Here is a 25,954-nt window from a genome sequence, read left to right as displayed (position 1 = left end):
AAATGTTATTAATGAGTTAGTGTCACTATAATTTTGTGTGTGTGTGTGGGGTCTGTGTGTGTATGGCATGTATGTATGGTGTATGTGCCCATGGTAGGGAGTTGCACAGAGTCCAAAGAAGGTCATTGATTGTCCTGCTCTATCATTCTGCACCTTAGTCTTTGAGGCAGGGTCTCTCCCTGAAACTGGAGCTAGGCTGGTGGCCAGCAGCAAGCCCCAGGGATCCTCCTGACTCCAATTTACCAGTGTTAGGGCTCCAGGCTCAGGAAGCCATGCATGGTTAGTGGCCTCAGTACTGGAAATTGAATCAGGTCCTCACACTTACACAGCAAGTGCTCTTACCCCCCCCCCCCCAGCTATCTCCCCAACTCCTTTAAGTATAATTTCTTCAACACGTTTACTTCAACATAATTGATTATAATTGTACTTACACTAATCCCTATTTATGATTCTTGTTGTATTTTCTTCTCTTACAGCACAATATCCAGAGATAAAATCCTTGATGAAACCTGACCCCAACCTCATCTGGATCATAACTCTGATGGTTCTCGTCCAGCTGGCTTCATTGTACTTAGTGAAAGACCTGGACTGGAAATGGGTCATATTTTGGTCCTATGTCTTTGGTAGTTCCATTAACCACTCAATGACTCTGGGGATTCATGAGATTTCCCACAATTTCCCATTTGGCCACCACAGGGTGCTGTGGAACCGCTGGTTTGGAATATTTGCTAACCTCCCTTTGGGAGTTCCATACTCAATTTCCTTTAAGAGATACCACATGGATCACCATCGATACCTCGGAGTTGGTGGCCTAGATGTGGGTATTCCTACTGATTTTGAGGTCTGGTTTTTCTGCACCACTTTCAGGAAGCTGGCCTGGGTTATCTTTCAGCCTCTCTTTGTGATTTTCCGACCTCTAGTTATCAACCCGAAACCAATTTCTCATCTGGAAATCATCAATGCTGTGGCTCAGATCACTTTTGACATTATAGTTTACTATGTTTTTGGAATTAAATCTTTAGTCTACATGTTGGCAGCCTCCCTGCTTGGCCTGGGTTTGCACCCAATTTCTGGGCAGTTAATAGCCGACCATTGCATGTGCCTAAAGGGACATGAAACATACTCATATTATGGGCCTCTGAATTTCCTGACCTTCAATGTGGGCTACCATAATGAACACCATGACTTCCCCAACATTCCTGGGAAAAACCTGCCCCTGGTAAGTAAAGGATTTGATAAATACTTTCATTTCTAATAGCTATATAATCCAAATTAGTCTTTACTTGATCATTTTAAAGGAAGCTAGTATATTTTATCAACCAAAGCTCATTAAAATGAAAATCAAAGTGTAATGTACATCTAATGCCTGACAGGCTAGTTTTTACCCAGGGTACACTCTTTTAGATCCTTAAGCTTAGTGGTTGCACTTAGGTCCAGAAGCATTGGGAGATGTGTAAAATCTGTTACCCAGTAAATAGCTGTTTCAGTGTCTCAATGTCTGTTCTACTGCTGTGGAGAGACACCATGACCAAGGCAACCTATAAAAGAAAGCATTTAACGAGGGGCTGGCTTACAGTTTCAGAGGGTTAGCCCATGATCCTCATGGAGAGGAGCATGGCAGAAGGCAGGCAGGCGTGGTGCTGATGAGACTGGACCTGGCATGGGTTTTTGAAACCTCAAAGCCCAGCCCGTGACACAGCTCTCCAAGAAGGCCACACCTCCTAATCCTTCCATTTTCATCCCAACACCACAAACTCAGAATTAGGAAACAAACCCTTCTATGGGGTGAGCAGCAATCTCAGGCTGAGGAGGTTCCGTCACGTCATGCTGACGGGCTTTGTTAGGAAGGGCAGACTGGTCCACGAAATACTATTACTACTTTGTGAAACTTCAGTACGCAATTATTTGGAGCTAGTTGATGTGTCCATTAGAACCTTGAAATGCTGCGTAAATGTTCTGAAAATCGGTAGACATCAATTTGCAATGCCCTGGCACGGACTATCATTTTTTTCCTTGTACCGACTTGTATCATATATTGTAGTAAAAGTGGTTTCTACTTTATAGAGTGACACCTTTTGGAAACACGTGTTGAGATACTGAGGGATGAAATGCCAGTGTGAAGTTTTCTGGACTCAGGCATGAATTTCAATAGGCTTCCTTATTTCAGTAGGTTCAGCAAGAGAACAAGAGTGTGGGTCTGTTTTCTGCAGGACATTACAGAGGGCGACGGTCAGAGTCACTGTGTCCCACCTTCAAACTGGCGAAGGGAACACGAGGGCTACGTGACTGCTCCTTCAACTGTTCAACAGGCTTAGCATTTTCATTGTATTGGTCACCTGGCTAATAAATTCTCTAGAACTTATAATCCATACATAAAGTTGAAGTTTGACATTATATCCTTTTAATGTTTATAATTTATCATCTTTTGTGTCATCCCGGTTGCTAATGTACATTTAGTCTTAACAAACGTCTCAAACGCTTATCCAGGCTCTGACTGGCTCTGTCATTTTACAGTTTTGGAACTCCAGTGTTTCTCTGTACCATCTGCTAAGCTAAACTGATTGCCCCTGGCTTTGCCAAGAGTCCAGTGTGGATTCTGATACTGAGCTGTTTATGTGCATGTGATCTGTCGATTTTATTCATGAAGAACTGCAGGGAGTCTGAAGGACCATGAGCAAGGGTGTTGCCCTTTGGCTGAGTTGGTATTTTGTCCCTCTGTCTGTCAGACCCTCACCTGTCATCTTGAGGCCTCAGTAACACTCACAGTGTTTTTTCACTTCCAGGTGAGGAAAACAGCAGCTGAATACTACGATAAACTCCCCCATCACTACTCCTGGATCAAAGTGCTGTATGATTTTGTGATGGATGACACACGGAGTCCCTACTCCAGGGTGAGGAGGTTTCAGAGAGGGAAGTAACACTATCAGAGCCAAAGCAAATTCTGCAAAGATTTTAAAGGGCTGAGAATGTGGATTTTCTTCCTTGTTAAAACTAAGATCAGTGATGCTCAGAAGCTGCCCCAGAAGAATTTTCTCTCCATAACATCAAGAAGCTGTTCTGGTTCCCTGTCAGTCTGACTCTGTCACACAGCTCAACTGTGTGCTTGTCCAATTACCATCCCTGAGAGACTGTTCACCTTGTCTGTCATTTTGCAAGCATATTATAAACCTGCCCATTTCTCTTGTAGGGTTTTTGTCACAAAGTTTTACTTTAAAAATAGCTAGTGATCCAAGGTATAAATGTACACATATCTATTGCTTTTCTTGTAGTTTTCTTTCTTATTACATATGGTTGCCTGGGTACTGGTGGAAACTTATTTTAAATTTTCCATTCAAAAGAGTTGTTTTTTTTTTTTTTTTTCCAGTACTTTCTGAGAAGGCCAGGCAAGTACCATGGCAGGCTGCTAATAACTCAGTTAACAACTAGGCCTCACTTCCTGCCTCTTGAAACTGAATAGGTATTTCTGAGGAAGCCACATACAAAGGGCAATCAATCACAAACACCCCGGACAGCATGGAGAGGGGAACTGCACATTCCAGGCCTGAATCAGCCCCACAGTAGCTCAAGGGAATAAGCAAAATAAGGACAGAGCCTGGGACTTGTCCAGGCTTGTCCAAAAATGGAAAAACCATAGCCTTAGCCAACCAGGAATGTACTAATATGATTGCCACTGGCATAAGCCAATCCTAGATAGAATGACCTCACTACCTTTAGAATTCCTTTAGCTGTGTATAAAAGAACCTGCAATCTTCCCTTGGGGTCACCATTTTGCCTTTGTGTCAGATGTGGGGCCCCAGTATGCTGGTACCTTTACAGTCAAGATAATAAATGCTCTTGTTGATTGCATACGTATATGATGGTCTTTTGTGGGACTTCTCTAGGACCCTAACACTTTCCTTAGTCCTTGGGAAGGGGAGGTGACTCTGATCTCACTAGCCAGAAGTCCTGACTGTCAGTGTGGGATGCCACATGCAGGTTTCAGTGCTAAGGATGCAGGAGGACCTCCTGGATTGCTGTGTGGACACCATATCCATGCAGTGGCTCTGAGCACTAGCTGCTATTCCAGAGGACCCAGGTTCCATTCCCTACACACATGGCTGCTCACAATTGTTTGTATCTTCAGTTCCAGGGTATCTGATGCCCTCTTCTGGCCTCCACAGGCACTCCATCATGTGGTACACCTACACACCATCAACATACCCATACACACAAAATAATAAGAGGATTTTATAAAGAAGATAATGGAATCAAGTCACACCACTAATTCATACACCATAAGTCCTACCAATTGACACACAGATTCCACGGGCTGCTATCCAAATCCCAACAGGCCCTCCTGAGGAAAGGGATTTGACGCTGGCAAATGTTTTGCAGAACTACAAAGGGACTAAAAGAGACCAAGAATATATGGCCAATTCATTTTCATAAGTGAACATGCTAGTCCCCTGAGAAGAGAAATGTCATGTCTTTTTAAATTTTTATCATTTATTTATTGTTGTGGTGGTGTGTGCTTGAGTGGGGTGTGTGCATGGCACAGTGCTCAGGTGAAGAAGGTCAGAGGGCAACTCTGAGGTTGTTTCTCTCTTTCCACCTTGTGATATGTCCAAGGATTGAACTCAGGTGAGTAAGTTTGTGTGGTGAGTACTTTTACCCACGTGAGCCGCCTCACCAGGAGGAAAAGTCCTGCCCTTTCAACAACCAAGACTACAGTAGACCATCTCATGGGAAAAAAAACAACTACAACCTACCTCACATCAACTACAAAACCTCCCACTACTTTCTTTTCCTCAGAGTCCTCTTCCAAAGATCAAACTGAAGACCAAACAACTGAAGATCAAAACTTATTCTAGAGACAACGAATTACATCTGGACTGGACATGCACGGACTTTCCCTGTGTAAGATACATCATTCTGTATCAGTTGCAGCACAACAACTGTTATGTAGCAGTATGAACTATTCACACACATGTGTGCACTGTGAGAGGGAACGGGTATCATCTAGCACTTACTTCAGAGAAAGAATGGATAGGTATACATTGTATACAAGTAATGCTGCATTTTACTGATGGGATTTGAGTAGTCATAGACTTTAGAATCTGTAGTGGGACTGAAACTAATCCCCAAGCCTAGATGGTCTTTTGAATGTTAGTATAAAAGGAAAATGGAAAGTACACTGATATCTGAAATAAAAAACTTCCATATTTATAACGAAGATTGAAATATAAAATTTTGCAAACTTGGGAAGTGCTAAATTTCTATGGCAAAAATATACCATGAGAGATGAAATGATAAATAGGTATTCTTTAACTGAAAAACTAGTTGTTCCATAGAAGACATTAAATTTTGAAATAAAGTAGATTGGAAGCTGTGCAGTGGTGGTACATGCCTTTAATCCCAGCACCTGGGTGGAGGGGCAGTTGGATCTTTCAGTTTGAGGACAGCCTGGCCTACTGAGCCAGTTCAGGACAGCCCCAAGGCTATACAGACAAACCCTGTATTGAAAAACCAACAACAAACAAACAACAACAAAACAAAGACAAAACCTCTAATTTTGGAATTTAGGAGCAGCCCTGTGTCCTCCCCACACACCACCCAGGCCCTGCTGCTCTCTGCTGGGCCTCCCAAAGCTCCTTCGGGACCACAAATCCAGACTCTCACTCACTATCTGGCAACACCTCAGAACCAGGCCATGTTCAGCCCTCCCTACAGCTGACAAAACCCAAAGCACTTTTCATCCTTTCTGACACCAGGTCACAGAGACTTCTCCTCCCCCATCCTGGGGTGTCCTCTCATCACTGCAGAGGAACAGGCCTGTCATACTTAACTTCATGTGGACTCCCTGTGCTGGGAAAGCTAAGAACACACTACATGCTGCTCTACTGAAAACTGTGGAGACAGAAATTAGTGGATTACTTAACGTCTGCCTGAGGGAAATAGAGGGGACTTTGGTATCTCAGTTTCCATGTTCAGACCATAGCTCAAGTATGTGAGAAACTTTTACCAGTCAGGAAGGGGTTATGGTGTGGTTGTGGGCAGGAAATCAATCCTGATGCTGGGTGGAACTTTCCCCAGGGCTCCAACCCTCCATCCTTCCAGGACCTCCCTGACTTCTGAGCACCACCTCCTGGGCAGCACTGGTATTTTCTTTCTAGGCAAACCATTCTGCAAATCCTTTAGCCTCAAGTCACTGGAAGCAGGGGCATACCTCTCATCCCAGCACTTGGGAGGCAGAGGCAGGTAATCTACAGCGTTTGAGACCACCCTGGTCTACAGAGCAAGTTCCAGGGCAGCCAAGGCTGTTACACAGTGAAATCCTATCTTGAAAAATAGAAACAATAAAAAAGCATCTTCTAGCACCAAATAAAGGAGCTTTTACTTGCTAACTTGGTCTTTACCAAGTACTTTTGTGCACAACATCTCATTCACACCTATGTGTTAGTTAAGATTTCTAAGTTAACAAGTGTAAGAGGGCTTAGCTGAGACATTTGGAGTGCTTACAATTTTGTTCCACGGAACAACTCTAACAGTCTGTTGATTTTTATAATTCTGGAGAGTGCCAGAGAGGAGAATCCATCGTTTAGCTAGCTCTGCAGGTATCCTAGCTGTTATGAAAACGACTGTCACCATTTGCTGCAACTTACATGGCTTTGTGACTGACTGCCCGGGTGACACAGAATGAAGAAATGACACACACATGTGCAGAGAAGTGGGGTTTGGGAAGCTTGAGTGTCTAGACAGAGACGCACCAGCAGCCTGGAGACTCTGTGCTCACTGTAGACTGCTGATCAAGAAGGCAAGCTGCCTAACCTTAACAGGGTCTCGGTAGAGAGCAGTCTCAGCACAGTCACCCAGGAGGAGGATGCAGGGTTGACACTGTCAGCACATAACTGGGTCAGGGAAGGCCTTGCATGTCCTTGGGTCTTAGGCACTGGGGTCCTTGACATGGCTATGCTCATATCATTCATTCAGAGGTACACTCCCTCCTCACAACCATTAAATTGAAATTTTTGAAGTATGTGATTCCTGGTCCCTATCTGCTTTGTCAGAGAAACAGAAAACAGAATGGCTTACCCAGAACAGCCTATGTCCTTGTACACTTTCATTTTTCAGTGTTCTTCTCTTCATTCAGAGACAAAGTCTTGTTATGCACCCCTGTCTGGCCTGGAATGTTCTGTTACTGACATTGGCCTTAACCTTGAGGTCTTCTTGCCACAGCCTCCAGACTGCTGGAATTACAGGCACGCATCAACACTGCCCACCAGTGTAAACCTGCAAGTATTAAAATTATGAAATGATCTTTCTGTTCTGTCTGAGGAGTGGCCTGAGGTGATGCACAGTTGGTGAAATTCTTGCTGCACAGGCATGAGGACCCGAGTTCCATCCCTAGAATCCACATTTAAAGAATAAAAAATAAAAACTCTCTCGGTGATGGGCACCTGTAATCCCAGCCTGGGGAGGCAAGACGGGGGATCCCTGGAGCCATTGCCTGATCAGTCTAGTCTAATGAGTGATCTCAGGGTGCAGGGTGAGGCCCTGTCTCAAAAAATAAGGTGTGCAACAACTGAAGAAGACATGCATGCACACACCACACACACACACACACACACACACACACACACACACACACATACACACACACACACACACACACACACACACACACAGAGATTGTCTGAATTCTCTACCTCTGTAAATGAATATTTACAAACTGTTGTGTCTAATTAGCTTCTGTGCAATTATCAGTGTGAGTATGTATCATTCCTGTGAATCACAGTTAAACATTTATATTTAATTTTACCTAATTAAATAATACACAGTGGGTGTCTTACTCTTCTTTTGAGATGACTGTTAAGAATTCATACTCAGCCGGGCGGTGGTGGCACACACCTTTAATCCCAGCACTCGGGAGGCAGAGCCAGGCGGATCTCTGTGAGTTCGAGGCCAGCCTGGGCTACCAAGTTAGTTCCAGGAAAGGTGCAAAGCTACACAGAGAAACCTTGTCTCGAAAAACCAAAAAAAAAAAAAAAAAAAAACCAAAAAAAAAACCCAAAAAAGAATTCATACTCAAGAAAGAGTGTTCAACATGTGTTTGCTATCTTGTCAGAGATATTGTAATGGGGATAGCCACCACACCCCTCAACATGAAATGATTCCTGGGACACAGACATGGGGAAAGGAGAAACCAATTCCTGCAAGTTGTCCTCTTGACCTCTGCATGCACACCATGGTACACACACACTAAGTAAAAAAAAATGTAACAAATTCTTATAGAGATATTGTAATGAACTAGATAAAAACTGTCTGCCAAGACTATAATTCGTGAGAGATAGAATAGGAAGGCCAAGATGGTTTTTGTTGTTTTTAGTGTTTGTATTGAAAAATGTTTCCTAAATTCTTTTAAATTTTCACATTTCACCCAACTGAATAACAGCCATAAATATATAAATAATCTCTGCTCCAAGTATTGCTCCCTTTGTAACACAGAAATCAATGTATTGGGCTAGAGGTGTAGTTCAGTGGTAGAGTGTGTACTTGGCATGCACAAGGCCCTGGGTTTATTCTCTTGTGTGAAAGAGATAGGGGAGATGTGCTAATATATTGTGCAGCCCAATAAAGCTTATCTGGGAATCAGAGGAAAAAGCCAGCCACTAGATTAGACATAGAAGTCAGACAGTGGTGGCACACGTCTTTAATCCTATCACTTGGGAGGCAGAGATCTGTCTGATCTCTGTGAGTTCAAGGCCACACTGGGAACAGAGCCAGGTGTGGTGACACACACCTTTAATCCCAGAACTTGAGATCTCATGACTTTGCTTGGGCAGGACACACGCCTTTAGTCCCAGGAAGCAATGTGGCAGGACACAGAAGGATATATAAGGCAGGAAGCAATGTGGCAGGACACAGAAGGATATATAAGGCAGGAAGCAATGTGGCAGGACACAGAAGGATATATAAGGCAGGAAGCAATGTGGCAGGACACAGAAGGATATATAAGGCGGGAAGCAATGTGGCAGGACACAGAAGGATATATAAGGCGGGAAGCAATGTGGCAGGACACAGAAGGATATATAAGGCGGGAAGCAATGTGGCAGGACACAGAAGGATATATAAGGCGGGAGAAAACAGGAACACTGGCTCTTGAGGCTGAGGTTTTTGTAGAGGCAAGAACATGGCTGGCTTGTTGTGTTTCTCTGATCTTTCAGCTTTACCAATATCTGGCTCTGGGTTTTCCTTTTTATTATTATTATAAGTCCTTTTAAGATTCTTGTTACAGGGAGAGGTCATCAACATTTGCTGTCCCTATAGGAGTGAAAAGATTTCTATTCAACACAGCACATAAACACCAGTGTGACTGACCTGGAGATGCAGCTTAGTGGCAGAGCACATGTTCAGCATGGACAAGGTCCTGGATTAGCCCCAGCATGAAAACACAGAAAATACCCATGGTTTATTATTCACTGAAGTGAAGATGAATTCAGATAAGATAAAGAAGCCCTGGGGATGGACACACAGGTCATTAGGCTCCATGATGTATCCTGACAAAAGGATTCCATAAAGGGCTTGGAAGTTACTAGTACCTAGTAACTTTGAAATGTCCTGTCTTTGGGTTATTAACATAGATTACTCTTATTGGTGACATTTTACATGTACCATCTCTATGCTCAGTTTTCTAGGACCTCTACTTTGCAAGAAATCTTACTTCCTATATTTTTTTGTAAACATTTGTCGTTTGCATTAAAAATTGTTTTTCTTGAGACATCCTGCAAATTTTGGTTAGCAGACATATTATGGGGCAAACATAGACACAGTTTACCCTACATAGTGTGAAAGAGGGATCAGATGGCAATATACCAAAAACAGTATGGCTTTTTCCAAAACAGAGGTCAAGAATTAAGAAAACACATGAAGTGCTGAATCTTGAGCTCAGTTCAGTTTTACCAAGCTTGTTGTAAGTGTACTTAAAGCCTAGAGCTGTGTGCTTAGGTGGATCTTAATCAGAGACTCTGAAAGCTAGGTTCATTTGCCATATTGTACCTTCATGCTGGACACCATGATGCAACTTCAGAGCCAGACGTGATGAAAATGGAGTGATTTTTCTTGATTGAGGTTTTACTGCACCGGGAGAAAATTCCTTTCAGTCTTCTTAGTTAATAAAGTTTAGATTCAGATGTACATTTTGTCCAAGTTTAGTCTTATCACATCTAAAACAATTTGTATAAAACAAATGTCAAATACAAATTACTTCTCAATGAAATGCAGGAAAATAAAAATAATTAAATTTGATTAAAGAAAAAATGTTAAAAGTGCCTGAGATTGAAAGTAATGTTAATGTGATTCACATCAGCACTCAGTGCAGCTGTTCCTAAACATCTTGTCTCAATGTTTAGATGACAGGTATTTGGTGTGGGTCTAATCCAAGCCAGGGGCCACCCACAGAGGCCTCTATTCACTCTCCTGGCTCCAAGTCCTCTTAGTCCCACTGTCCTTTCCTTTCAAAGAAGCACAGTGGCCGCCATTCCAGACTTTCAGACACTTCCTTCTCTATCATTAAAATACCTTTAAGAACTACAAGTTCTGACAACAGCCTTCTTAACGGTACACATTGCTTCAAAATATGGGATCAAATTACATTTAAATTTTTACATTATTTTATATCTAAAATATGCCATTAAGGTGCCCATGCTTCTTGTATAAGAAGAAAATTGAGCAAAACATTCCACATCACTTATTTGTCTCAAAAAAAACCAGTGCATAGGAAACAGGAACAATATTGTGACACAAGTAGATTTTGTGCATTTGCTCTTTTGTCTGTTTCTTGGCGTCTAGGTAAATGCGTTTATTTTAACATTAATGAAGAAGATGGTAATTGCACAGCTATTGGTTCCTGTACAGGCCTTACTTTTTTTTTCTACATCTTTTGTTTGTTTGTTTGTTTTTGGTTTTTCGAGACAGGGTTTCTCTGTATAGCTTTGCACCTTTTCCTGGAACTCACTTGGTAGCCCAGGCTGGCCTCGAACTCACAGAGATCCGCCTGGCTCTGCCTCCCGAGTGCTGGGATTAAAGGCGTGCGCCACCAACGCCCGGCTTTTTTTCTACATCTTTTTATTAGCATCCAGTGTGCCAGCCAATATCTGGTCAGTGCAAATACACAGAATTCCTCATTTTAGTATTATGCAGAGAAAAACCAAACTGTATTCTGTCCTATGGTATCCTACACTAGATTCTGTTTCTCCTGCCACATAGTAACAGGTGCTTGTGATGTCTATATTTGAGTGTTACAAATATGGCATAAACAGTCATAAATAAACCTTGGTGGAAACATGTTTTTATAACTCTAGAGTAGTGGTTCTCAACCTTCCTAATGCTGCGACCCTTTAATACAGCTCATGTCTGGTGACCCCAACCATAAAATTATTTTCTTTGCTACTTCATAACTAATTGCTACTCTTATGAACTGTAAAGTAAACATCTGATATAAAGGATATCTGATCTGAGACCCTCAGAGGGGTCACACCCCACAGGCTGAGAACCACTGCCCTAGGGTTAGCAGCTAGGACAGGACAGGTTGGATGCTATTGGTAGTGGATATTCCCTTCTCCTCACATACCTTTGAGTTTCTTCTTTCTGCTCTGTAAATGGAGCCCAGGGCACCTACATCCTAAGTAGCACTCTCCAAATGAGCTACACTTGCCACCACCTATACCAAATATGGTTTTGAATCATGGGGATTGTTTTCTATTATAAAATGAGCTAATGTACTGTAAACTGAACGAATGTTTCCCCCACAGCTCATTAGGTTGAGGTCCAGTCCTCAAACTCAGATACTAGGAGGTGGAACTTCTGTGGGGTGATAGCTATCCATGCCATTATAGAGGAGAACTCACAAAGCCCCTCCCTGTATCTGGAAACCATGGTGAGAGGGCAGCAGCCTCTGAGGCAGGAAGCAGCCCTCACCAGCCAAGCCTACCATTGTCTGGACCTGGGCTTGCCAGCTGCCAGAACTGAAAATCTGTTACTTCAAAGCCACCTGTACTGTAGTAATGTGTTAGCATAATCCAAATGGACTAGGTCAGCGAGTGACAAAAAAAATCTCACAAATTCTATTTCTCTCTAGAGTAGGATGCCTTTGCTTCCACTGAATCAGGTCCTTGGCTGTCAGTGTGGATGATGAAAAGAGGTAGGGAGGAAATAAAGCATTTAAAGACTGGATAAGTAAAGCCTGGTGTGATGGCATACACCTGTATCCCAACTCTGAGGATGTGGAGGCAGGGAGATTAGAGGTTGAAGGCCAGCCCAGGATACATGAGATCTTTTTTCAATAAAATAAATGAAAAAAAGAAGGAAAGGAAGAGGGGGAAGGGGAAAAGGGAAAGGGAAGAAAAGGGAAGAAAGGAGGAAAGGAAAACTGATGTGTGTTACCTTATAACATGAGTGTGGGATACACCTGGAAATGAAGGGGTTTTTTTTATTTTGTTTTAACCATCTGAATCTTTAAACTTGACACATAGATTATACCCTGTCACATCACAGCATCACCATGTTAGGATATAGAATGTTGTCACTACTCAATAAGTTCACTTTGTATTCTTCATTGATCCCAGAGGCACTCTGGCCTCATATGACCATGGAAATGTTTTCCTATCACTATAGACAAGACTTGTTTTTCTACACTCTTATGCAAAAGGAGCCGAATAGGCTTTACCATTTTAAGTCTCATTTTCTTCTACCTAATAGTTTTGTTAGAGTAATAAAGGCCCATTAAGAGAAAACTTCTGGTCAATAGAATAGAATCTCTGGCCTGGTTGGAAACCTAATGTTCCAGTTGGGGCATGTCAATGACCTGGCCAAGGGTCTACCCTAAGAAGGTGGGTTTATCTTAAGTCGTGCTAAGAAGAAAAGTAGAATTATTATTCTTCTAAAGAGATACTGTATCTTTCCTTCCCAGAATTCCCTCTGCTTAACCCAGCTCCATACACCAAGAAGCCATGAGGTTCGGTAGTGTCTCAATTAGAGTTGTTATTGCTGTGATGAAACACCATGACCAAAGCAACTTGGGAAGAAGAGGCTTTCCTTGGCTTATACTTTCACATCGCTGTTTGTTATCCAAGGAAGTCAGCACAGGAACTGAAACAGGGCAGGATCCTGGAGGCAGGAGCTGATGCAGAGGACATGGAGGGGTGTTGCTTACTGGCTTGCACCTCATGGTTTGCCCAGCCTACTTTCTTAGAACCCAGAACCCCCAGCCCAAGGATGGCAACACCCACAAAAGTCTGAACCCTCCCCATCAGTCACCAATTAAGGAAATGCTCCACAGATCATTCTTATAGAGGTGTTTTCTCAATTGAGGTTCCCTCTTCTCAGATGACTTCAGCTTGTGTCAAGTTTGTGGGAGCCCGTTCTCGGGTTCCTCGTGGCTTTACCCAGCAGGTCCTCATAGAGGATGATTAGACCACGGGCCTGAGTGCAGGTGTCTGAGATGGTCTGCACTTGGCTGTGCTGGGGGAGGAGGTCTTTTGCTCCACCCCTTGGCGTCTCTATAAAAACCCTGGGGCAGAGACAGTCGGGGCCCGTTGGAATAGGTTCCAGGCCCTCTCGAGGCTATCCTTTATTTTCTATCTGTTTATCTCCACGATATTCTCCGCAATAAATCCTTCTATCTAATATTTCCTGCTGCTCGCACTCAAGAAAACTCTGGGGAACTGTGGGGGTGGTTGGGTAAACACCCCACACAAGTTGACATAAAACTCATCAGTACAAGCAGGGTCTGCTCACTTTTTTGGATCTTATGTTGGAATTCCTGGCCATTCCCCTGGCTACATGACCACACATTGTGCTATTCAGTAGCCAGGCAAGATGTTAGTCATTCCAGGGCTTTAGGTCCTACATAATCCGTAAGTTTAGTGATCACGTAATTTGCATGCATATGCACACACATGGGTGTTGGGTGGGGGGAATCCATAAAAAGTGGGTCACAGGCTCCTTCTCCCTCCTCTTCTTCCTCTCTCTCCCTGCACCATTTCTCATGGGCCTAAGCTCTGCCCCCTGTTCTCTTTCCCCTAATAAACTCTTCTAGTGGGTTTTGTTGTGCCTCATGGCTTTTCTCACATGGTAAACAGCGCCGCTTAATAGTAACTAACATCCTAACTCAGACAAGTAAAACTTTCCCCTTTTCTTTCTTTCTTTCTTTCTTTCTTTCTTTCTTTCTTTCTTTCTTTCTCTCTCTCTCTCTCTCTCTCTCTCTCTCTCTCTCTCTCTCTCTCCCCCCCCCCCCCCCCCCCCCCCCCCGAGACAAGGTTTCTCTGTGTAGTTTTGGTGCCTGTCCTGGATCTCGCTCTGTAGACCAGGCTGCCCTCGAACTCACAGAGATCCCCCTGGCTCTGCTGCCGGAGTGCTGGAATTAAAAGCGTGTGTCACCACCACCCGGCCTCCTCTTTATGTTTAATGCTAGAGAGAATCTATGCTTTTCCTGATCTTTGGATTCATTATACTTTCTCCAAGGCCTCCTCTCCCCACCATGTGGATATCTGCTACCATGTGACAACTCTCCATGCTGGCTTACCTGAAGCAGAGGGCTTTCCCCTTCCCTCTCCTATTCTCGGAGCAGCTGCTGAGATTTACAGCTTGACTACACTAAAATATTTTTCTTTTAAACTCTAAAAATACTGTCATTGAGCTTTTCTGTATGCATACTTAAATTCCTTCATTAATCAAGCTTAGAACCCCAACAGGGGACTCTGATTTCCCCAGTATCATTTTGAGATTCTAATGTCATGGAGTTTGTGATCCCTGGGAGAAGACCACAGATTCAATCCAGTCATAATTAAAGGGTTTATTGATTTGCTGCTAGCAGGACGACAGCCTTAAAGCCCAATCTCAGGCATGTGGTGAAGGAGGAGTGTAGAGAAGGGTTTTTAAAAGCAAAAGACACAAGAAGAACTTCACTGTCTATGCAAGCAGGCAATAGATTATCTCTTCTGCCAAGTTAGATGACCCAAAACAATCTTTGGGTATCTATGTAAGCAAGTTACAGAAGCCAAAGAAGCAGTTAGTCATTTCATAACAAGTAGATGGACACGGCTTTATGTTTTTGTGTGGGGCTCACTGAGTCCGGGTTACTGAGAACTTACCTTCCAGGGACTAGAGTCAGAGACAAATGGCTAGTGGGTACCAAGATGGATGTATGGCATCAAATGGAGTTTCTTTACCCATCACACCAAAAAACACATTGCTGAAGTGGCAGTATATCATATAGATAAATTATACCAGAATTTCTTTAGCCTGTCAGCTATGGATGACCAAATCATTTCTAGCTTTGGATGTGAATAAAGTTGCAGAATGACATACTAATTCCTATTTGAGGAGGTATTAATTGCTCCAGGGAAAATAGCAAAGAATAGAATGGCTGTCAGTCTTCTGGCAAACGTATGGTTAACTTAATAACACTGCCAAACTGTTTTCCATAATGATGATAACATTTTCCGGCCTCCTAAGAATATATGGGCAATTAATTCTCTTCAGTCCTCATCAATATTTAATATTGTTATTTTTACATCTTTGGCTGCTTGAGGATTGCAGACACCGTGAATGATGCAGGAATTATTCTGAGCAGGAAGTTCATGACCAGTCTACTTCAGAGGAAACAAACAGTAGTTGATGCTCTTTACCCTGTGTTCCAGCTGGTTTTGTGTGTCAACTTGACACAAGTTAGAGTCATCAGAGAGGAAGGAGCCTCAGCTGGGAAAATCCTTCCTTGAGATCCAGCTGTAAGGCATTTTCAAAATCAGTGCTCAATGGCAGAGGGTGCAAACCATGGTTTATGGTGCCATCCCTGGGCTAGTGGTCCTGGGTTCTATAAGAAAGCAGGCTGAGCAAACCATGGAAAGCAAGTCAGTAAGCAGCACCTCCCCATGGCCTCTGCATCAGCTCCTGCCTCTGCATCAGCTCCTGCCTCCAGGTTCCTGCCCTGTTTGAGTTCCTGTGCTGACTTCCTTTGGTGATGAACAGCAATCTGGAAGTGTAAACCAAATTAACCCTTTTCTTCCCAACTTCCTTTTAGGTCCTTGTGTTCACCACAGCAATAAAAACCCTGACTAAGACACTTTGGGAAGAAAACAGCACCCAAGAGAGAAATTCTGGGAAAAATTAGGCAAAATGTACAAAACCACAGCAGATGTCATTTTTATAACTGGATTCTGAACCCATTTGGTGGTGGCAAGACAGCTGGCTTTGGTGTGATTTATGATTGGATTATACAAAGGAAAATGAGCCTAAACTACATGCTTAAAAGACCTGGCCTGCATGAGAGGGGAAATGACCTTAGAAGACAGAGGAAGCAACCTACGAATAAAGAATACTCTGGGGACTGCAAAGGGAATCAAGATCCTACAGAGAGTCCATCTGCCAGTTTCTAAGACAATAAGTGGCTGATCAACCGTAAAACACGTTTAATATTGTCGTGTTTTTCCCCCAGTGAGACAATTTGTAAACTCGTTAGTATCTGTTCCAACACTTGCTGGTCACTGCCACCTATCTGTCCCATGGTTGTGTCTAGAATAGATCACGGTGGCCCTGAGTTCTTGTTTCTTTTCCACTGCACTTAGCCCTCCAGGGTAGGAGGACCAGACAGGTCCCAATCTTCCCATGCCATCTGACCTATTGGGTGTGACACAATCTCTCTTTGCCCTTGAATCTTGGTTGTGGAGCCAACTTTAGATTGCCAGGAAGTAAGGGGAACTGACTGTGGAAGCAACTCACAGAGGGAGCTGTCTCTAGTGCCTTGTGGTGGCACACCCAAACGTGTCCACCCACAGGAGACTTTTAACATCTGGGGCTTTCCTGTTGCTGCTAAGGATGGAATCCAGGGCCTCCAAGTGCTGACTCTTATCAATGAGATAACAGTGGGATGTAGGGGAGGATAGTGAATCCAGTTGTTAAGATGTGTTGTGACCCCTGAATGCTTCCTCCCTGTCTCTTTCACTGGTTTCTGGTAACCTAATGGAACATGATTTAAGCTTGCTGGACTTAAGCCTCCTCTTAGCTGCCCACTACCAAATGTCTTGTTTTTGTGTGTACTCTAAGCCTTGAATTTCCTCATGTTCTGTCCTAACCAACTTCCATTCCTTGGAGAAAGCTTTGGAGCTCTGTTCTTATGACCTGTTTCTCTTTCAAACAGTCTGGAGTCACATTCCCTAAAGGTGAGGGCAGCGCCTTGCATCCATCTGCACGCAGGCCTCTTTGTCAGAGACTCCATTGAGTCAAGGGTGGCAGTGTGAGTGTAGCCCTTGACTTCAACATCACTCTCCTGTCTTTGCAACATGCAGAAGTAGAAGGGAATGAGAAATGCTGGCCTCCTGCCCTCCATGGAGGCACTGTAATCCCAGCCTGGGAACTGAGGCCAGAGACTGTCTGGGATGCCTCTGTTATGCTGAGCTGGGAAGAAGAAAAACGGCCTGCCATGCATGGCTCAAACACCAGAACACATCTCCTTAGAGATATTCAGATTTTCTTGGGAGAATGTTGATGAGACAGTTTCTAGAGATGTTAAATTGTTATCATGATCTCATAGATTGTTTTATGATCGATTCACTATAGAGTAGATACACAGATCTGCCTATACCTTCACTCTGGCAGTCAGAGTTTCTGAAATTGTATCCTACTGTGGCTTCTGTCCACATGCCTCTGAGAATGGGGTGTGGGGGACATTTTTCACATCAAGCTGGGCAGTTTACATAAGCTCATACCTGTTTACTCCCAGACTCATCCCTTTGAGTATTTATACCCTGCAGGCTGCTTCTAAGGCTCCACAACAGCTGGATTCTGGCTGTTTGCCTAGTGAGAGACAGGAGGAAAGGTAGAAGGATAAGTCAAGGATCTGTCCCTTCTTTTCTTTGCTTCAGGTCCCACTTGCTATAGTTTGGGCTCCAGGACAGGCCCTGGGTGGCTCTGCTGTCACTGGGGATGGGGTGCTGAGGTCCTGCTGTCTCCTGCCTGAGGAGGAGGCCTTCCAACTGAGGGACAGTGTCTTCCTTGTCCACGTTACCCTGAACTTTGCACTGTCTCTGTAACCAGTCTATCACGATAGAACCCTTTGTTACCAAGACGTGAAAGTGTGTGTTCCTCCTCATTAGACCCTGACTGAGAGGCCACAGTGCTTCCTCTGCTGATAAGTCCTTTATTTCCTGTCTCCCCTCCCTCCCCACTGAGTGTCCTCAGAGTCCTCCTTGCATTTACATCAGAATCCTTTCTTGACCATTTGCACTGCAGTCCCTTTCTCTTGGCTTGACTTTCCACTCTTGTCTTGTGATAAACAGATCTTAACTGGTCTCTTTTCCACTCTTGGTCTGTGGTTCCAGGGCTGGGCCTCAGGACTCAAACTAAACATTCCTCTGACCACTGACCTATACTCTTAGTGACCAATGTGTTTCCGTGATGGTTTATGCTTTTTGTCTTTAATAAATCCTCCCTAAATGTAATAAATTATATGTCTCCTAAGTTTAAACATAACTTAGTTTCAGCCTCCACATTTTAGCCATAATCCACCTGAACCATGTCAGTGTCCAGTGGAGTGGGTTCATCTCACTTAAAACTCTTTCTTCCTCACTCATCTTAAGGTACTCATACTCATAGCATTTCTTTCTGGAACCTCTATTCTGCCCCATTATTATGACCTTTCTTCATATGTTAATAATATATATTCTGTCTCCTACAGAGTAAGTGTCTACTCTAAAATCCATCGGTTACATATCAGTGTTATGGTATTTCTAGGCAGGGCCCTGGAGAAGTGAGAGTAGGGATCTCATACACAGGGTTAAAGCCCTTATAAAAGAGACACATGGGAGCTTCCTTCTACTTCTACCATGAGGACACTGTGGAAAGAGGTTCTCTTGAATTAGGAAGAGAGAGCTTACCAGACAGTGAAGATGCCTGTGCCAAGGTTGTACACTGGCCTGCCCGTGAGTTATAGGGACATGTTTACATTTTTGGTAACCCACCAAGTCTATGGTAATTTGTTACTGCATCCAGAAGTAGCCATGATATTCTATAAATGACCTATTAGAGCTGTATAAGAATTTACAATCTCTGGCAAAGTCACTTTCCTTCTTTTGCAGTTATCTTGGTGTGTCTTCATCTTGATGTTACTCTTCCACGTAAATTTAAAGAGCATCTGATCAATTTCCAACAAAATTCTATTTGCAAGTTTGGTTAGAATCAATTTGAATCTGTAGTTCAACTAGCTGAATGGGAGAACTTATATTTTTATGGAATTTAGCCTCCCAGTCTACTAGTGTGGTCTATTGCATGATGCATTCAAGTCCTTAGTGTCTTTCAATAAAGAGCTTATGTTATTGGATGGATTTTGGTGCTGGGTGGCGGTGTGTGCTTGTCACCCACAAGTCCTGGTTCACTCCCCTGTATACCTCCCACCAGATGGTTGACATTTGATCTTAAAGACCTTGATATCTTTGGTTAGGTGTTTCCAGATGCATTTTTATGTTCTCATAGTTGTTTTTGTTCAATTTAATTGTACTTTGAAACAGTTGCTGCTGCTCTACAAAAGCACAGAGTGAAGTGATTTTGTTCGCTAATTTCCCACTTACTTATCTTCTATTCTGACTAGTAGGTTCCGTTGGATTGTCTTCAAAACTGTTGCTAAATTGGTCTTATTACACTTTTCCCTGTTTCTGTTGAGGTCATGATATAAGTTCCCCTACAGTCCACTTTTGTTCTTGAGCTGAGTTGAGAAGGAAAAAGAAAGCATGAGGAACCATCTGGCTTTCATGGGATAACCAGACAGCCCAGCATCTCAGGGTGGCCCTGCTTGTGACATGTCACCTAAGCAGTAGATTGGCAACTGGGAACTGAGGTATCCAAACCAGAGATGTGAGGACAAACCCACAGAATCTCACAGAACCCCACAGGAATGAGTAAGCATCTCGGCTGATGGAGGTCATCCCTATGAAAGAGGGAGGCCCAGAGCCCTGGGAAGGCTGTGTACTGCAAGAAAAGGGACACCAGGAGAGGCAGCCGGGGGGCGTAGACTCTGAGACCGCAGAGCCTGTAGGACTAAAGATGCCAGCTCTAAATGGCACAAAGGCCTCTAATACTGGGCAGGAACAGCAAATCCGAGGGAGGCCTGAAGGGCAGAGGACAGAGGGTGAGGTGGAGTGCTAGCCTCATGTCAGTCCTGCTCTAGTTACAGCCACATGTGGGACAGTTTTAACTGCAAATGCATGTGGTCGTTACTAATCCAAAAGCACAACAGTAACAACAACAGCAAAATAATCAGATATTTATAGGCAAAAACTTACTGACAGGGTGTAGTGCTGCCCACTTGATATCCAGAAGTAGATGTTATGATCAAAGTTTGTTTTGAGTGAGGAAGGCTTACTACAATTTTTCTTTTGTGAATTAACATTGACATAGCATCTCACAGGCCCAAATCTTTTCAAGTCATTCGAAGAGCACAGCTGAATGATTATTCAAATGCCTGTTCAAAAATTAAATGGTAGCTGGATGTGTTTGCATATACCTGCAATCCTAGGCTGAGAATGAGCATCTCAGATGGGAGAGCAGCATGAACTACAGAGGGACAGTGTCTCAAATACAGAAAACAGAACAAATTAGCTAACTAATTAGAGAATGGGAAGGGGGAAGTTCGTGTGGAGGAAAACCCTTATCTCTCCTGATACCCAGCACCATCAGGGACTGTGCAGACTTCCAGGACTTTCACAGAACACTGGGTAATCACACATTGAAAATCTCTTTCCAAGAACAATAAAGATATGAAAGCTAGATAAGAGATTCAGGCCATTTCAAAGCCCAAAGCATTTGGTCTGTGCTTCTCTTAGTTGACTTTTCTGGTTCTCACGCCACAGTGAGAGGTTCTGAAACTGCAGACCTGGATGTAGCTAAAATGAGGGTCCCTCTCATAATCATTCTATAGCTCAAGTACTTTTCTTAGAATGTCAAACACTACTTTTAAAAAAGCTACGTTATAATCTGAATCATTTTTCTCCTTACCCTTCCCTAGAGTCTACATTTACAAAATCTAAATGTGACAGAAGGGGATCGGGTCTGAAAAGCTCTTGAGCAGTCAGGAAAGGCCAGCTTAGGACATACACTTAGACTCTGATATCGAGAGGGAATGAAGAACATGGCCTAAGCAGGCAGCAGTTTATGTTACCAGCAGGCTCCAGGCTTGGTCTGAATCAGGGGCGCTGACAGCAAATGAAAAGTCTAAGTTTGACTGGAGACACAGGGTTGTGGGGAAAGCTGCTACTCCTTATGCAGTGGACAAGTAGAGTACTCAGGGTGTTCACAAGCTCCCCCCCTGCACAGGGTGGGGAGCATTGTTGTGCAGAGATCTTGGTGGGCTGAACCTTCACCCAGCCCTCGAGGAAAACAGCCTTGAGGAGGGGACTTGGAAGTAATTGAAAAAGAGCTTTTGCAGGTTTTAAGAAAACAAATAGTAAATATTCCTGGGAAATTGCTTTACAGTTACTGGTGCCTTGGTGATGTGGTACACACTGAAATCACAGTACCCTGGGGGAAGTGACAGGAGGGTCATTGTTAGACAGAGTGGGGAAATATTCCCTTCTCATCCTCTCTCCTACTTACTCTGGCACAATGTAGTCACTTCTTGGATGTCTTGCATATTTTTTACATATGTAAGGAAGCAGGTACATTTATTGTGTACACTCACCATTCTCTTTATACCTACTGCTTTACATTTAACATATGTGTTGGAGACCATTTCATATCAATACACCAAGAACTGTAGCTTATCAGTAGTAGAGCATAACTACGTACTTTTTCCTGGCATTTATCTGGTACTTACTTCTAAAGAATAAGAACTCTTTTGAGAAACTATAACCATAATACTATATCCCCACTAAACAACTTCTTCTTCTTCTTCTTCTTCTTCTTCTTCTTCTTCTTCTTCTTCTTCTTCTTCTTCTTCTTCTTCTTCTTCTTCTTCTTCTTTTTTCCTTCCTTTCTTCCTTTCTTTTTCTTTTTGGTTTTCAAGACCAGGTAGCCTTCAATGTCCTAGAACTAGCTCTCTGTAGACCAGGCTGGCCTTGTACTCACTGAGATCTGCCTGCTTATGCCTCCCAAGTGCTGGGATTAAAGACATACACCACTACTGCCCAGTTCTCCAGTGAACTTTTTAGCAGTAACTTCCTAACACCTCCACCTATCTAAATTAAATGCCAAATCAGTTTTCAAAAGTATGCATCTTTGCATCTGAATCTTAATAAGGATATTGAAGTTGGTTATACATCTTTTAGACAGCCTTTAATTCTTAGGGTACCCTTTCTTTATGTTCCTTGAATCTTAATTATGGAAGATCCCAGGTCAGTGTAGGGTAGTACTCCCTATGGATGTCTCAGGCTGACAGCATCTCTGTGTTCTCTGGGTGTGTGGTGTGGCATGGGCAGTGTGCAGTTTGGTATGTCCTTTTCCTAGGAAGCATGTGACCTGTCCTTCTGTAATCCTAGTCCTAGTTAATTGTTTGGACACAGAAGTGGTAGTTATTTTAGAAGCAAAATGTCCCCTCCTGAAGATCTCCATGACCTTTGTGAGAGATGCTAGTTACAGAAATGCATGCACTGGAAGGACAGATTCCATGTCATCTTTCCCTCTCACAAAAATCCTGTTTCCATTTTGTTCAGTGGCTTTTCAGCGCCACACAGCCTGCGTTTTCCTTCTGGGCAGGAGAAGTTTTACATTCAGAAGCCGACACACACAGTCTGCTGATCATTTACTTTGGAAACTAAATACACAGCTTGGGCTGCTGCCATGTATTAAAGTGGGGATCCTCCTGACTTGGTGAAGTTGCAGCAACCCTTCAGGATCCTCAGTTCCAGGAGGTTCTGTGCAGCAGCCTTGTCTACTCAGAGATATTTTCTTCCTTTTTCATCTTGTCTGAGAATGAGGGGCTGACACTGGACACCTGCAGGAGAGCAGGAGCTGAATCCCACAGGTGATTACAAGCCAAAGAACCTCATAGCTAACCACCTCTTCCTAGTCTGGCCACAGAGCTAGGAGCCAGAGGGCTGTGACTGGGGAGACTGGGCGGGGCAAGCTAGGCTCTGCCCCTCTGTTACTTTACTCAGCCTAGCACAGGCACCTGCACACCAGAGCCTGCAGCATCCTCCACCTCCTTTGCTTCCAAGAGGTTGGACTTGGTGCAGAACCCAGAGAAGTCCGTGCCCAGCCATGGGGAGCCGCGTTTCTCGGGAAGATTTTGAGTGGGTCGACACGGATGAACCGCATGCACAGAGGAGCAGAGAGATCCTGGGTGAGGTCTTGAGCATATGCTCCAGAGTGTGTGGCTACTGCTCATGCCCCCAACAGAAGGAGAGGCCTGGGCTAGGCTCAGGGTGCTCACAGCTTGGGGATGCATGGGACTTCACAGATCCCCAAGATGAACTGCTTGCTTGGTGAAGAGGCAGGGGCCAGTCCCTGAGCGTGAGCACAGCCCAACCTACTGATTCAGGTTAAGGATCTCCAGACTGAGAGATCCCAGGCCTTATCCACTAACTAGGGGACTCTTAGTATGTCCAGTGGGCAGTGGTTTCTCTAAATAGCCCGCCACTGGAGTGTGAGGCTCAGGAAGTGGTCCTGGGAGATCGTGGGGTCCCTGGAGACAAGTACACATGATGTACAATGCATGTAGGTCCCAGTGAGGGGCAGCACTACCCTGGGACCCAGGGCCTGTTGGAGAGGACAGGTCCTGGTGTGCTCACATCTCCTGTCTTTCTACCACAAACCTGGGACACCAAGGGAATTTCATAGACAATTCTTATCCTTTTTGGTTGTCAGGGTGAAGAAACTGAAACACAGATGACCAGCCAAATACAAAAATACCTGGCTTGTCCTGACAGTTGTTTTGGGCTTTAACACAGACTAACCAGGTCTCACAGCTCTAGAGTATACAGGGCCCTTCAGTGTTCCCAGGGAATTCTCTCCTCTCCCCCAGACTGCCCTTCATGACCCACCAGACTTTTGAGTTGGGTTCTCTCTGACATTGCCTAACTTTTCCTCATTCCAGTGTTCTGCCTTTTCTGCCTTTTAGAAGATGCAGTGAGAATGAAGGAGATCAGTGCTAGGAGGAGGACTGTAACCTGGGTTAGAATGCCTGCAAAGAGCGTGCTTCTAACCTGTTCTCTGTTTAAACCAAGGACACTAATGGGAGGGGGTTGAATGTGAGGAGCCCTTCCTCCAGTGCTGGGGACCAAACCCATGGTCTCACACAGCAGCTCTACACTGTGGCACACCCCCAGCCCCCGGAGATCTCTGCTATACACAACAGTTTGCTTTCTCTTGATGTCCATTTTTCCAATGAAAAGACAAGGCCCTAGTTTTTATTAGTATCTAAAGTTAGAAATTCCTTATTTCATGGATGACTTAGTTTTGCCACTGAAATCAGGCTTAACAACTCAATTACTGATGGTGAGAGGAACTTTAAGATGCGTATTAAGGGTAGCCCTTAAAAGACTTTGGGCTAGCCAGCTGAGATGGGAGCCACCTTAATCCCAGCATCCAGGAAGCAGAGCCAGGTGGGGCTTTGTGAGTTCATGGCCAGTTTATTTACACAGAGTCCCAGGAGACCTGTGCAGGGAGACTTGATTCTTGCATGCTCTCTCTCTCACTTTGCAAATCAATTCTGCATACTTGATATGAAATGGCTTATGGCAACCTTATCTATGCTTATATACATATTGCATAATAATAACAACATGATATCCACTTTAAGAAAACCATACCTGTCTCAAAAAAAAACCAAAAAAAAAAAAAAAAAAAAAGAAAAGAAAAGAAAACCAACCCTCAAACACTGGGATTCATGGTCTCATCAATAGTCAGAAAATTAAAGAAATGAGAAGCTGTAATTGATGTTTGTCCCAACAGGGAGTCTCTGTACAAACTTAGCATTAAACCGTCTCACCCGAATCTCAACCAATATTATACCATTTTCCAAGAGGCATAATTGCTGCTCAGTGTGCGTTTCTGGAGACAGAGATAGAATGACCTTAGGCAAGAAAGTCAGGATATTTGCTTAAATTACATTGACATGATGGCATACTTGTGAATCTTCTGTTAAGTTTCTTCATAAAACGAAATAGAAGAGATCATAGATTTTTTTTGGTTTTTTGTTTTTTGTTTTGAGACAGGGTTTCTCTGTGTAGTCCTGGATGTCCTAGAATTCACTTTATAGATGTGGCTGGCCTAGAACTCACAGAGATCTGCCTGCCTCCACCTTGCAAGTGCTGGGATCAAAGGTGTGTGGCAGATAAGAGTGAGCACTGTTAGACTGGAGAGTTACCCAAGGCAACTCTCATAAAAGAAAGCATTTAATTGGGGCCTTGCTTACAGTTTCAGAGGGCTAGTCTACTACCATCATGGTGGGAAGCATGGTGGTGTGCAGTCAGACATTGTACTAGAGCAGCAGCTGAGAACTGCAGGCAGGAGAGAGAGAGAGAAAGAGAGAGAGAGAGAGAGAGAGAGAGAGAGAGAGAGAGAGAGAGAGAGAGAGAGAGAGAGAGAGAGGCTGTGCCTGGTGTGAGCTTTTCAAATCTCAAAGCCCTCAGCAACACAAATCCTCCAACAAGGACACACCTAATCTTTCCAAACAGTTCATCAACTAGGGACTAAGCATGCAAGTATGTGAAATATGGGAGGCCTTCTCATTCAAAACACCACAACTGAGAACAAATTCAGTAACATCATAGGATATAAACACACACATACCAAAGTTAGTTTGTTTGCTGAGCATGGTGATGCACTCTTGTATACTACTCAGGGAGCTGAGGCAGGAGAACTACAAAGGGCCCTCAAGTTTGAGACCAAACTGGGAGACATAAAGACTTATCCTTTTAAAATCTGTATCTCCAAAGAAATTGCTGAGAAAGAAAAATGTGAAGTCAACGCCCACCCCACAATAGCTTTAAAA

At 43.6% G+C, this 25,954-nt stretch overlaps 1 protein-coding gene across 2 annotated transcripts in view; it reads left to right on the top strand.

The window, feature by feature from the left end:
• The first annotated feature begins 487 nt into the window (after positions 1-487).
• LOC131925273 (sphingolipid delta(4)-desaturase DES1-like) overlaps positions 488-25,954 on the top strand; it is a 28,473-nt gene continuing 3,006 nt past the window's right edge. Inside the window, exons 1-2 of one of the 2 annotated variants that reach the window (XM_059280567.1) lie at positions 488-1,219; positions 2,784-3,347. In XM_059280567.1, coding sequence (XP_059136550.1) covers positions 503-1,219; positions 2,784-2,918 — 852 coding nt within the window. In that variant the 5' untranslated portion in view covers positions 488-502 and the 3' untranslated portion in view covers positions 2,919-3,347. Of the gene's footprint in view, positions 1,220-2,783; positions 3,348-25,954 lie in introns of those variants that run through there. The other variant, XM_059280566.1, reaches the window with a different exon arrangement.

This window comes from Peromyscus eremicus, chromosome 15 (assembly GCF_949786415.1).
Source record: "Peromyscus eremicus chromosome 15, PerEre_H2_v1, whole genome shotgun sequence".
NCBI lineage: Eukaryota > Metazoa > Chordata > Mammalia > Rodentia > Cricetidae > Peromyscus > Peromyscus eremicus.
The sequence above is the reverse complement of the archived record's forward strand: the minus strand, read 5'-3'. Positions and strand labels throughout refer to the sequence as shown.